The sequence below is a fragment of the Stegostoma tigrinum genome, chromosome 13, assembly GCF_030684315.1.
Source record: "Stegostoma tigrinum isolate sSteTig4 chromosome 13, sSteTig4.hap1, whole genome shotgun sequence".
Lineage (NCBI taxonomy): Eukaryota > Metazoa > Chordata > Chondrichthyes > Orectolobiformes > Stegostomatidae > Stegostoma > Stegostoma tigrinum.
In genome coordinates this window covers 12,739,325-12,754,056 of record NC_081366.1, presented here as the reverse complement: position 1 = coordinate 12,754,056, position 14,732 = coordinate 12,739,325, and the positions used below count along the sequence as shown (strand labels likewise).

The following is a 14,732-nucleotide window of genomic DNA, read 5'->3' as shown; positions in this document are numbered from 1 at the left end:
GAACTTGGACATCTGGGATGTGCAGGAGTGGAATGTCTTATCGTGGGAGCAGATGCGGCGGAGGCGGAGGAATTGGGAATAGGGGATGGAATCCGCTTTGCAGAACACCTCCGCTCAGTTCGCAACAAACAACTGCACCTCCCAGTCGCCAACCATTTTAACTCCCCCTCCCATTCTTTAGATGACATGTCCATCATGGGCCTCCTGCAGTGCCACAATGATGCCACCCGAAGTTGCAGGAACAGCAACTCATATTCCGCTTGGGAACCCTGCGGCCTAATGGTATCAATGTGGACTTCACCAGTTTCAAAATCTCCCCTTCCCCCACCGCATCCCTAAACCAGCCCAGTTCGTCCCCTCCCCCCACTGCACCACACAACCAGCCCAGCTCTTCCCCTCCACCCACTGCATCCCAAAACCAGTCCAACGTGTCTCTGCCTCCCTAACCTGTTCTTCCTCTCACCCATCCCTTCCTCCCACCCCAAGCCGCACCCCCATCCACCTACTAACCTCATCCCACCCCCTTGACCTGTCCGTCTTCCCTGGACTGACCTATCCCCTCCCTACCTCCCCACCTAAACTCTCTCCACCTATCTTCTTTTCTCTCCATCTTCGGTCCGCCTCCCCCTCTCCCTATTTATTCCAGAACCCTCACCCCATCCCTCTGTCTGATGAAGGGTCTAGGCCCGAAACGTCAGCTTTTGTGCTCCTGAGATGCTGCTTGGCCTGCTGTGTTCATCCAGCCTCACATTTTATTATCTTGGATTCTCCAGCATCTGCAGTTCCCATTATCTCTGTTTTAAGTGAATCATGGGTTGCCACAGAAATCACTTTTCAAACTGGAGTTAAATTCCTTCAGACAGTTTTAAAATTTAAAAAATGCACAGTTTGAAATACTGCACATGTGCATTATCCTTATTTCTGGTTCAAATAATTAGCAAAATAAAATAAATCACTAAATATAAACGCTGTGCAATCAAGTACGGTTGGAGATTTCACAGCCATAAATAATTTTCAAACATTAAGTTGAAACGGCACAGTCCTAAATGCCTACATTAACTAAAATAACCTATAAAATAAATTTGAAATAAAATCTAAAGATAAATAGTGCTGATAATTCTAATTACATTCCAAAGATATGTCTGACCCAGTTCTATATACTAGCAGCTGAAGCCAAAGCCCAGAACTACCTTCACCCAACAAACCTTGCCACTAGATGGAGCCCACAAATTCAGTACAAGTTCACAGGAAAGAGACTTTAAAGGGGAAGAGGAGAGGCTGGAAATGGGAACAGGGGTGTGTGCATGATGTTGGTGGCAGAGACAGAGGTTAGCGTTAAACCAGTGGAAGGCCTGGGGACATCTAGATTATGTGTGGGAGTGGAAGCCTGGGGGGAGAGTCCAGGTGAGCAGGCAGGCCACAGACCAGAAAATCCATGGAAAACAACAATATAGTGGGCAGCTCTCAAATGTTAAACATGTATTACGAATTTCTTTTTTATATCATTAAAGCAAAACAATGTGAACGGAGTCAATGGTAAGTCAGGACTTACTGAATCACACATCAAGCCAACAAATTACCATATAGATTACCAAAACCATTCTAAAATAGATTAGACTTAAATGTAATCAAATCATTACGAAGTGAATCAGGCAGCTTTGTCAAAAACAATATTTGATCTTTTAAATACATACCATTTTCCCTGAAGCTCAACAACTTCTTCACCCGATTCTTTCAGAAGACACTGTACAGCCAGTAGATTTCTTTCTGCCTCTTGCTGTTTAACTGTTGAGACCTGAAACAGAATTAAATTTACAAGTCCAGCTGACAGACAATTGACATGACAAAAACATGCAAGATGCTGAGTTTAAAAAAAAAAAAATCAGGATTTTCTCACTAGACTGCACCTTGAACAGAACGAGACTCCTACCTTCCCCTGAAAGCTTCCCACTTAGGGTCCGTACAGAAGCAAAGATCAATAAACTCTTCGTGAGCTGGATTCTCTTTGAAAACTCAAAGTACCATGGAGATTCTAGTTTCCTGCTGTCTGCCCAAAGCACAAGATTGGCCGATGAGCGCATGAGAATAGTAAAAAGAACAAATATGGACTGGCAGAATCAGTGGTCATGCGATGAATTAGATTTAACACAGATTTGCCATGTGAAGAACATTTTGGTAGATAGAATGAAGGAGGCTTACATTAATTAAAATGAATAAAATTCTAGCAGTGATGCACAAATAAAGTCAGCTGGAATATATTCACAGTAATCACTTTCAGGCTGCCATGTTGTCTTCAATGTGTTCAAAAGGGCATGCGGGATAGGAGCATGTAACATAAGAGCAAGGTGATGTAACACTGATTCGGCCTCAATGGGAATGGCATGCCTGATTCTGCACATTGTATGTTAGGAAAGATGAACATTTTAGAAGGCTCAGAAAAGATTTGAGAATAGTTCCAGGGAGGACAGAGTTATGAGCTTAGACTGGAGAAGCTGCGCTCACCTTTAGAAGGAAAAGGTTGCGGTGTGTTTTGATAGAGGAACCAAAAATCATGAGATATCTGACCACAGGCGTCTGTTTTCATCAGCAGAAACATTCAAAAGCAAAGTACAACCTCAAAGTTAATCGGCAAAATGAACCAAAGGAACAAAAGGAGAAAGAGGTTATATAGAAACAAAAGGTTTGAATTGCACTATCCATGAGGGTGATGGCAGTAAATATAATAGTCCCTTTTGAATGGCTATTGATTAAGCTTGTACAGAGAACTGCTACTGCATCATAACAATTTTATGATTGCAAATGTAAGGCTGAAGCAAAACCCATAAAACCATGCAAATATATTGCACTGACAAAATCCTCATCCATAATTTTTAAAGCTATACTTCAAACTTGACAGCATTCTGATTGCCAAAATGAATGAGGTTCAAATATCCAGCTACCCAAAGTAATTATTTGGTTGCTGAAAGCTTCTTAAAAAGAAGTTATGCCAGTGGACAACTGAAGGGTCTACGTTTTGATAAGCAACAGTTTCTAAACAAGGATCTTCCATTTTATGGGCTGCCTAGCCATCTTCCTTGAATCACAAGCCAGTTAGACACTTAATATTTCAGTTCCCAAACCTATCCAAAAACCTGATCAAACAGCATTTCCAAATTATTTTGGTTTCAAAATAACTTAAGCATATATCAAAATTAAAGTGCAAATTCTTCTTTAAAAACCAACTGGCGTATTTAATAGCATGCCTATAAAAAATCTTGTGCTATAATTTCAAAGTGTACTGGAATTACAATACATGACAAATTTTGCGCCAGTTCAGACACACATCACCCACACAGAGCAAGCAAGTTCTCTGTCGTGCCTGCATTAGTAGTGGAAGGACTGGAAGCCAATTCCCTGCTCATTTACAAATGGCATTTTAATAACTAGGACAACTGGTCCTCAACATAAATGTTCCTTTGAGAGCATGAAATCCTAGGTAATGCAATACTGCATAGGAATATCATAGATTATGTGCTCAAACCTTGAATCCAAATCCAGAGTGCTCAAATCAGACAGAAATTCGTACAGACAAAAGTAGAACCTAAAGAACTGTAAATCAGGAACAAAAACAAAGTTTCTGGAAAAGCTCAGCAGGTCTGGCAGCATCTGTGGAGGAGGGAAAAAGAGTTAACGTTTCAGGTCCGGTGACACTTCCTCAGAATTGTCCTCAGTTCTGAGGAAGGGTCACCGGGCCCGAAACGTTAACTCTTTTTTTTCTTCTCCACAGATGCTGCCAGACCTGCTCAGCTTTTCCAGCAACTTTTGTTTTTGTTACAGACAAAAGTGTTAGTTGATTCCGTTTCACCAGCTCACAGTAACATGGCTGCAATAAGATCATAACTAGTTGTCAATGGAACTTGAAATTATGATTTTTGCAGCCTGGTTTTAATAGATGAAGTAATTCTGCACCTTTCCAAATCTGATAAACTCAAGTTTTATGATGGCACACTGCTCAACAACACAGCCAATTATTACGAAATCTTACCATGCACTTTTCCTCCATGTCTCTGGAAAGCTGCTCCAATTTGCTCTCATAGCCACTCACTTTGGAACTTAACTGCATTCGAAGATCCTATCAATTAAAGCAAACAATATAATTCCTGTTACATTTCTGTGGTTGAAGATAATCCTAGTTTAAGCTAAAGATTAAAAAAACTAAAGCATTTGCAATCATCTTCAACCAGAGTGCCAACTTAGTGATCCATCTTGGTTTCATCCAGAGACTCCCAGCAACAAAGATGCCAGTCTTCAGCCAAATCAAATCTCTCCACATCATTGTAAGAATCATCTGAAGGTACTGGAGCCAGTTTTACGGACGTGTCAGCTCATTACGCTGCGTGAACTACTCCTAATGAAGAAGTATGTTGTCCCTATCCTCTAAGGGTAGGGGGTATACGGCCTGCTTAGTGCAATGTGGGAGAGGAAAACCACTTACTGATCTAACTGAAAGAAGTATTGGTAAAGTATTAATTGCACATTAGCATCTAATTGCAGGTTCTGCTGAAATGCCGAGATGTTCATTACAGAGAATTTGAAAAGGAGCAGATGTTAAGTCTCACTGCTTCAAGATCCTAAACTGCCTGCGTACAAGTAGCACAACATAATAGTGGGTAATGCTTATGGCATGCTTCAGTACTAACTCTTTCAGACAATATTTAACAGAACCTATAAAAAAAAAGCAATCAGCCCAGACACTTTCACCAACGGTCCTGAAGACCTGTGCTCCAGAACTGACCACACCTCTAGCCAAGCAGTTCCAGTACAACTACAAAACTGGTATCTACCCAGCAATATGGAAAATATTCCAGGTTCACCCTGCCCACAAAATACAGGATAACCTATTCAGGTATACACCCAAAATAACTTGTACTGAAATTAATGGAAGGAATCAGTGTTATCAGGCAGGATTTGTTCATCAATAATCCATTCACTAACACACTGTTTGGATTCCGCAGGGAACCCCTGAATTTATTAAAAGCTTGGTCCAAACGTCGACAAAAATAAAAGACTCCAGGTGAGAAAAGTGTGACTGCCCTTGACATCAAGGCTCGACAGAGTATGGTATCAAGAAAAACTAGAGTCAATGAGATGCAGGGTAAAAAATAATGCTCCACAGTTTACAGTCATACCAAGCCCAAAAGGAATGATGGTTGTGGCTGCTAGAGGTTAATCACCTCAATCCCAGAATAGGACTGCAAAGTTCCTCAGGGTAGTGTCCTGGCCCAATCACTTTCATTGATTCATTGATATTCCAACCAGAAAGCCAGAAATGTGGATATTTACGGACGATTGCACAATGGTCAACACCATTCACAACTTCTCAGATACTGAAGCACTTTACGTACCTATACACAAGTCCTGGATCACATCTCGGCTTGGACTGATAAGTGGCAAGTAACATTCACACCACACAAATACCAGGCAATGACCATATTCAACGAGAAAAATCAAACCACCTTCTCTTCACATTTAATGGCATTACTAGCGCTGATTCCTCGCTACAGGATCAACATCCTGGAGTTTACCACTAACCAGAGGCAGAAATGGATCAGTAGTACTTGTATACAAATGCCATAGCTACAACAGGTCAGAGACTTTAAATTCTGCAGATAGTAACTCACTTCATAACTCCACAAAACCTACCCACCATATACAAAGGTGTAAGTCACGAATAAGATGCAATAATCTTCACTTGCTTGGATTACTGCAGTTACGACAACACTCCAGAAATTTAACAGCATCCAGAACAAAGTGACTAGTTTGACTAGCAACCTTCAACATTCACTCCCTTCCCCTCCAACAGTGGCTGTAGCAACATGCACCAATTACAAGATGCACTGCACTAGGTTCAATAGCACTTTCCAAACTCGTAATTTCTACCATATGAAAAAACTTCTGGAATATTTCCTTACAGCACTGTGGTTGTTCTTGCACCAGACAGACTGCAACCATTCAAGAAGGCAGCTTAGCACCACCATCTCAATTAGGGATGGGCTTTAAATGGCCTGGCCACCCACACCCATGAAACAAGAGAAATGGAAAGCAACAAGTAGATATTGAATAGTTACCCTTTGTAGACTTTTAAAAACAAATAAGTAACTCCATTACAGTTCAACAAATATTTGAACCATACAGCACAGTTAAGAACCAGATTCAATCCCTTGGTAATTTCTTACACAAACTAGGCAAGATAACAAAGGGTTCTCAGAAAATTGCTAGCCAGTGACCTCTGCCAGAAGCACAATATTACAAATTGCATACAGGATCATGCTTAATGTCAAGGATGGTTGAATAATCTAACCCAATCAAACTGACATAAAGAGGTCACATATGGATATAATTAGCAACCAGACCATCTGTCAACACAATCAGGGTGCAAAGGAGAATGAAAAAAGTACAGTAAAAAGAAACTGCTTGATTCTATGCAATTACCTGAACTTGTTCATTGGCATTATCCAAATAACCTTGCAAGGCTTTATTCTCTCCACGCAGATCCTCAATTAGAGCTGGTCAATAAAAAAAAATCCTGTTGATATAATCTTTTATGGAATAGGAAGAAACAATTTCATAGTGGCATATTCCCACTTATGCCGTGAATTAAGAAAACTTACTGTGTGTTTTGCTGGGCATTGGGGTGGGGGGATGGGGACCGTATGGAGAAAAGCAGTGAATGAGAGGAAGCAACTTTCAGGCAAGTCAGTGCATATGAATTTCTTTGGTCAAAACATTTATTACGGCAAAGTAATTGCAAGGAGACAAAGTAAAAAGTATCCAGTGCCCCCACCCACCAAATGGCAGCCCTCTACCAGTTTAATTCACTGCATGTGATAAGAGGCACAGCTGAAGGCACTGGATACTACAAAGGCTACGGGGCCTGACAAACTTTCAGCAAAAGTACAGGAAATCTGCCTTCCAGAACTTCCTGTACCTCAGAAAAGCTGTTTTTGTACAACCAAAAGACTGATATTTACCCAATGTGAAAAATTGCCCATTTTGTCCTGTACACAAAATGCAGGACAAATCCAACACAGCCAATTACTGCCCCATCTGTCTGCTCTCATTCTTCACAAAAGTGATGGAAATGATCATCAGCAATGATATCAAGCAATCCTTGCTTAACAATAACCTGCTTATTGATGCCCAGTTTGGGTTCACTCAACTGCAAAATGGCTGAATGCCAGAGAAAGGAAGTGATTGCCCTGAACATTAAGGCAGCGTTCAACCGAGTTTGGCAAGAAGAAGCCGCAGCAAAACTACAGTGAATGGGAATCTGAGGAATAGGTACAGACGACGCAGACAGAGAGAGGGAGAGAGAGGGAGAGAGAGGGAGAGAGAGGGAGAGAGAGGGAGAGAGAGGGAGAGAGAGGGAGAGAGAGGGAGAGAGAGGGAGAGAGAGGGAGAGAGAGGGAGAGAGAGGGAGAGAGAGGGAGAGAGAGGGAGAGAGAGGGAGAGAGAGGGAGAGAGAGGGAGAGAGAGGGAGAGAGAGGGAGAGAGAGGGAGAGAGAGGGAGAGAGAGGGAGAGAGAGGGAGAGAGAGGGAGAGAGAGGGAGAGAGAGATGAGAAGCAGAGGGATTGCTTTTGAGCTGGGAGAGAGATAAACGCTGAAAGCATGTTAGTGTAAAGTGTGAGTAGCTAAAAATAAGTTGACTGTACTGGGAGCAACCCATGTAGAACAGGACTGGAGATTGCGGGAGTAACTATGAACAACAGGGAAGCAATTCATGTGTTGAAACTGTTAACGTCAAATGTTGAGTCCCAAGGGCTGCAAGTTACTACATGAAAGATGAGGTGTACCTTAGCTGCTTCATCAATTTCCTCCCGTCAATCATTAAGTCAGAAAGGGGGTTGTTCACTGACAATTGCACAATGTCCCATTCGTGACTCCTCAAATACTGAAGCAGTTCATTTTCAAACGTATCAAGACTTGGGCAATATTGAGGCTTGGGCTGATATTTGTGTCACTCAATTGCCAGACAAAGACAACCTCTAACAAGAGAGAATTTAATCATCACTCCAAGACATCAATGGTATTACATTACCAAATCTTCCACTATCAATATCCTGGAGATTACCATTGACCCAAGAACTGAACTGGATCAGCCATGTAAATGCTATGACCACAAGGCAGCTGAGAGGCTAGGGATGTTGTAGCACATAATCAATTCCTGACATGGGGAGGAGGTGGTGTAATGCTAATGTCACTGGACTAGTGATCCAAAATTCTTGACTAATTTTGCAGGGATATGGATTCAAATTCCACAATAGTACAGTGAAATTCATTTAAAAGAGGGTCTGAAATTAAAAATAAAGTTAGCCTAATGGCAACAATATAACAATTGTCGGTTGACATAAAAACATATATAGTTCATTAATGTCTTTTAGGGAAAGACGTCTGGGTTCTTATCTAGTGTGGCCTCACATTGCTGTGAGACTGGAGGCAAATAAGTGCAAATAAATTCTGGACCAGCCAGCCATGCTAACATTCCACAGACGATTGAAACAGCTCCCCAAGGCTGTCCACAATGCCCATGTCTACAGCGTGATGGAATGAAGATCCAACAACACTTAAGAAGCTTGCCGCCACCCAGGTTAAAGGAGGTGATTTGATTAGCACCACAAACATTCAGCTCTCTCACAGGTGACACTCAACAGCAGCAGTGTACAGCATCTATAAAATGCTGTGCAGAAATTCATCAAGGTTCCCTAAACAACAAACACATGACTCCTACTATCTGGAAGGACAAGGACAGAAGATATATAGAAACAATGCATCCTACAAGTTTTCATCTGAGCCACTCACCAACCTGATTTGGAAATATTCTTTCAGAATCATTGGATCAAAATTCTGGAACTCTCTCCCTGACAGCATCCCGGGTTTACCTACTCCAAATGGATGGCAGCAGTTCACCACCACCATTTCCAGAGCAAAAGGGAGAGGCGACAAATGCTAGCCCAGCCAGTGGCACCGACAACCCTCTGAATGAATAAATAAAATTCTCTGTAAACAAGGATGATTGAATCAGTGAATTGTCTTAAGCATTACCATGGAATCTGTCCATTTCAACTTCCAGGCTCTCATTATGGGCTTTAGCTTCCTGATGCATCTCCTCTGTTGGAAGAATGAAGACAATGCAACTTATTCCAGCCTCAGAAAGACATGACGCGCAACTGAAAATACAATGCTGTAAAATTGCCAGAGTTCCAGGGTTAACGGTTTGAAACCCAAACTGCGGGAAAATGTGCATGCTGCAAAATACCTGTATGTCCAAAAAGTATATCATGTTTTATCATCTTAAAGGTAAAAAAAATCAACAAAATTTAACTAGCTGCTTCAACTTAAGCGCTTCATGATTGAGAACATACCTAGGGATCCATTTCTTTCTTGCAATGCTGCAACTGTAGCCTTTGAAGCTTCCAAGTCAGCTTGCAGAAGTTTCACCTGACCTTCCAAACTAATCTGAAGATAGCTGATCTCCTGTAATATAGGATTTAGTCAGATATAAAACATTCATAGGGATCACAAATAAAACATAGCCATGGCTAGTATTGAAATTGGAGAGGAACAGCATGCAAATGTGCTCTACAAGTGTGTGATGTTTGGCAAGAGGGACCAGATACCCAAAAAGAACAGCAAATATTTGGAATATATGAAGGATAGCAAGCCGTATGCCTTCCTGAGCACTCGATTGACCTGCATTGCCACCTTCGGGGAACAATGGACCTGAACACCCAGATCTCTCTGAACATCAATTTTCCCCAGGACTTTTCCATTTACTGAATAATTTGCTCGTGAATTAGATCTGCCAAAATGCATCACTTCTCATTTGCCCAGATTGAACTCCATCTGCCATTTATCTGCCCAACTCTCCAAACTATCTATATTCTGCTGTAATCTCTGACAGTCCCCTCCACTATCAGCTACTCCACAAATCTTCCTGTCATCTGCAAACTTGCTAATCAGACCTCCTATACCTTCCTCCAAATCATTTATGTATATCACAAACAACAGTGGTCCCAGCACAGATCCCTGTAGAACAGGTCACAGGTCTCCAATTTGAGAAACCCCCTTCCACTACTACCCTGTCTCCTGTTGCCTAGCCAGTTTTTTATCTATCTAGCTAGCACACCCTAGACCCCATGCAACTTCACTTTCTCCATCAACCTGCCATGGGGAACCTTATCAAACACCGTACTGAAGGAGTCTGTGGGTCTGAGTAGTCTTGTGGTCATCTCTTAAGTGCCTTTGATGTACAGTAGCATGATTAATGAGTCTGGTGATATTGTGTCTTCCTGTTGTGTCTGTTCTCAGAGGTAACAGCAATTTGTGTTTTTTGGGTATCCTTTCCTTTTTGAAGACTCTGTGTAGGTGCTCCTGTTCTGCTTTGCCTAGTTCTGGGTTGCTGCAATGTGTTGTGGCTTGTTTAAACAGTGCCCTGATGCAACTCTGTTTGCTGGTGTTGGGGTGGTTGCTACTGTAATTGAGTATCTGGCCCGTATGTGTCATCTTCCTACATATGTTAATCTGGAGTTCCTCATTGTTTTTGCGTTCTACCATTATGTCCAGGAAGGGTAGTCAGTTTTGTTCTCTTCTTTGGTAAATTTTATCCTGGTGAACATGTTGTTTGTGTGTTGATGGATTTCTCCTAGTTTTGTACATTTGATAATCATGAAAATATCATCTACATATCGAGCCCAAAGCTTGGGTTGTATAGTGGGGAGCACTGTCCATTCTAGCTTTTGCATTACTGCTTCTGCAATCAGTCCTGATAATGGGGACCCCACTGGTTTTCTGTTGATTTGTTTGTTTATGCCGTTGTTGAAGGTGAAGTGGGTTGCAAGGGACAGGTCTAGTGGTTTCATGGTGGTGTCCTTATGTCGTTGTTGTTGTCCTGGGGTGCCTGCCTATTTGATTTGTCCAGCAGTGTGGTAATTGTCTCTTTGGCTAGGTCGATGTTTATGGGTGTAAATAGTGCTGTTACATCGAAGGATATCAGTATCACGTCCTCTTCTATCCTGGTGTCCTTGATGATCTTGAGGAATTCTTGGGAGGAGTGGATAGTGTTGGAAACTAAGTATTCCAATTCATATTCTTTGGCAAGCCCATTTTATGTTGGCACGCCTGGTATTGAGATGATGGGTCTGAGGGGGACTCCCGGTTTGTGTGCCTGGAGTAGTCCATAGAAGCAGGGTGTGTTGGATCCCTCTGGCTTTATTTTTTTTTGGTAGTCTGTCTTGCTGATGTCTCCTGAACTGTGTAATTTCTTCAAAGATCTAGTAATCCAGTTCCCTAACTGTGCTGTCAGCTCTATCGCCATCTGTTGGACCAGATACTCAGTTACACTAGCAACCACCCCAAATCCCACAAACGGAGCTGCATCCGGACACTATTTAAACAAGCTGCAACACATTGCAGCAACCTGGAACTACACAAAGCAGAACAGGAGTACCTACACGGAATGGATACCCGATAAGCACAATCCGCTTACCTCCAAGAACAGACCACAACAGGAAGACACAAAACGACCAGTCTCATTAATCACCCTACTGTACTTTAAAGACATTTCAGAGATGACCACAAAACTACTCAGACCTCTAGGTATCAGGGTAGCCAACAAACCAAACACCACCCTTCAACAGCTACTAACAAACGTAAAGGATCCCATACCCAAAACCAGCAAAACTGGTGCAATATACAAAACACTATCCAAGGACTATAAGAAACATTACCTAGGCTAAACCAGAAGAAAACTGACAATATAGATACAAAAACACAGACTAGCCATCAAGAGACACGATCAATTCTCACTTGTCTCAGTACACATGGACAAAAGAGGTACATGAATTTGACTGGTTCAACACATCCATAATCCACAAGTCAAACAGAGGCACGCCAGGGAATTCCTGGAGGCCTGGTATTCTAACCAGAACTCCATCAACGGACACATTGAATTAGACCGTCTGAACAAACCACTGTAAAACAGAACCGGAAGTGGTACAAACACTCCAACAAACTGAAGCATGTAAATGACAAGCAGGACAGAACACCAAGGCTTCATCAGAGTTACGCTGACAATATTACCTAGCAGGGCAATGAAACATTTGCAACCAAACCCACTGGTTCAGCGAGCATATCTACAACCTCAAAGATTACAATGTTGACATCATTTGCAAGACTTCAGTATCCGAAGAGTGGAAGGGGATGGGGAAGGCAGAGGCATGCCTCAGCTGGTTTTAAATCAGACATCTCTAACCACATAGCACAGAAAAATTCAAGCTTAATCTCCATTACTCAGTTACAAGTTGGGGATTGGTGTTACAACTCTCTTCTACTTAAGTTTTGAAAATGGTGAAAAGAGAAGAACTGTAAAGAAGCAGATGGAATGCAATGAAATATGAAGTCACCCATTTCCAGTAATGGGGAACACTATCAGTGTGTACCTTTGAATACTTAGGGCAGCAGCATTGGTGACAGCAATTTTTGAGTGGAGTAGGAGTGCGTGGGGGAGAGGAAGAGAGTTGTCTCTTAAGCAAAAAGGGCAAAGTTGGTTCAATGGGCTAATTCTGCATCTTGGCATTTTTCTTTAAAGCACATCTTTATTGATTAACCTTTTTAAAAATAGTTAATTTACTGCATTGACTCTTTCCTTGTTCAGGTGAGTCAAATCCAGGTCTCAGAGGCCCATTCAGGAAATTGCACATGTTTTTCAAACCCCAACTTTTATTTCTAAATTCATGTCTCATGTGGTGTCAAACTTTATTTTTGAAATTTGCTCAACAGCCTTTTAAGTATGAACAAAAATGTGATCCTCTTCCAGAACGAAATTGGTCAGCCCCGCAGTATGTACATCACAAAGTCGACATGCAGGTACCAAAAGTAATGAGGAAACAGAAAAACGTATGCCAGTGTTAAGAGGAAAGTTGACTTATTACAATTAATTAGGACATTGGTAAGGCTAGATCTGGAGAACTATGTACAAGTGAATATCACTTTCATACATTTCATGAATCCCGGAATTAAGTGATCAGAGGACAGCTCGAGTGGATCAGGTTCAGCATTGACAGATGACCTTAAAAATGCCTTGGGGTTGGTCCAAACAGATTTTGCTTCCCCCATCTGGGGAATCTAGTATTTGTGAGCCATAAAATAAGCCTGAGAAAAAGTCAACCATTTAAGACTGAGGTGAAGATAAGTTTCTTCATTCAAAGCAATATGACCAGGGATTTTTCTATCCCAGAAATGCTCAGTTGTTGAGATCATTCAAGGCATGTGATAAAACTTAAGGGATCAAAGAATTGGAGATATAGCAGGAAGGTCGAGTTGAGCTAAGATCCAGCAATAAGCACATATGACAGGACAGGATTTAAAAGGGACAAATAGTCTATTCTGGCTTTTATTTATTTTGCTTGTACGAACTGAGATTTAGGGGCCTGTGTACATGCAGAAGTCATTATAAACTAGTGGTCACTTACTAAAATTCTAATAAAATATCACTACCTCAAAGGACTAAAGCATGAATAAATAATTTACTCTCAAACTTGCAGCATTAAATTATATTTTACAAAGAAATCCAAGATGTGAACTTTACTACCAGATTAACCTCCTTCATGACGTTCCTGTTATCGATCAAGAGTGAAAGATGGTGAACGTCTGCATATTTTAATATCAACAGCATTGATTCACAGACGGTTTCCTGGATGAAATTACGGTCATTTAGCACTTCAAGCCTGTTCTGCCATTCAATGGCAATAATAGCTGATCTGTTTCTCAACTCCAGCTACATATATGGTTTCAAACCTTGAGTGAACTTTTTTATTATAAATCAACCACTCAGGGATTACATCTTCAAGAGACTTCAAATGGCAGCACATTTTTTGTTTTAAATCCTGGCAGGAGGGTGGTTTAGTGGTGGTGGCAGGCGAGAAATACAAGTTCAGACTTATCCCACAAACAAAATGCCAATATCATCCCTCCAACCCATTTAGTAAAGCTTCAAATACCTTGTCCTTTGCATCAGTTTTGTTCTTTACTTCAATCAGCTCTAAGCACAGGGTATTAATTTTCTTCTTGGTACAATCATCAGAAAACTGAAGGAAACAAAAAGCAAATTTTGCACTCTGAGCACTAATACATTTTGTTCTTTAGAAATGATTGGCAATTATGAAATGGATGATATTCTATTCTTATAAGATGCCATTCTTACTTAATTTCCCATTCTACACTAAACACTAAATTCAGCACACAAATACCCATTCACAGAGGGCATACTTAACTTCCAGTGTTTAAGAAAAAAAATCAGCTTGAAACATTAAGTTTCTCTATTCCAAGATGCTGCTTGACCTGTTGGGAGTATTTCCAGCATTTACAGCCCTATGAACATTTGCAAATCAATTTGTTCCAATAAAATTAAATATATAAGACGCAAGATATAAATAGAAAGCGGGACATAACACCAGCGCTTCGTCGGAGGCTCACTGATGATGTTACCTAGAATGGTAACGAAACGTCTGAAAACTAACCTTCCAGCTCATCGAGCAAACTCACATCCAGAACCTCAACCTGAGCTACAAATCTTCTCAAAACTCGCTAGCAAGATATCTTATTTAATAAACAACAATAACAATTAACAAAAATACAAAAATAAAATGAACAGATCTGAATGTTACACTGTACATAAAAATTCTTTCCATTGGTG

At 41.1% G+C, this 14,732-nt stretch overlaps 1 protein-coding gene across 3 annotated transcripts in view; it reads right to left on the bottom strand.

Annotated features, from left to right (window-relative positions):
- hmmr (hyaluronan-mediated motility receptor (RHAMM)) overlaps positions 1–14,732 on the bottom strand; it is a 52,046-nt gene that overhangs the window by 26,145 nt on the left and 11,169 nt on the right. For all 3 annotated transcript variants that reach the window (XM_059650578.1, XM_048543412.2, XM_059650579.1), the window contains 6 exons: positions 14,038–14,124; positions 9,403–9,514; positions 9,083–9,148; positions 6,472–6,545; positions 4,025–4,111; positions 1,695–1,795 (listed from right to left, as the gene is read on the bottom strand). In XM_059650578.1, coding sequence (XP_059506561.1) covers positions 1,695–1,795; positions 4,025–4,111; positions 6,472–6,545; positions 9,083–9,148; positions 9,403–9,514; positions 14,038–14,124 — 527 coding nt within the window. The remainder of the gene's footprint in view (positions 1–1,694; positions 1,796–4,024; positions 4,112–6,471; positions 6,546–9,082; positions 9,149–9,402; positions 9,515–14,037; positions 14,125–14,732) is intronic.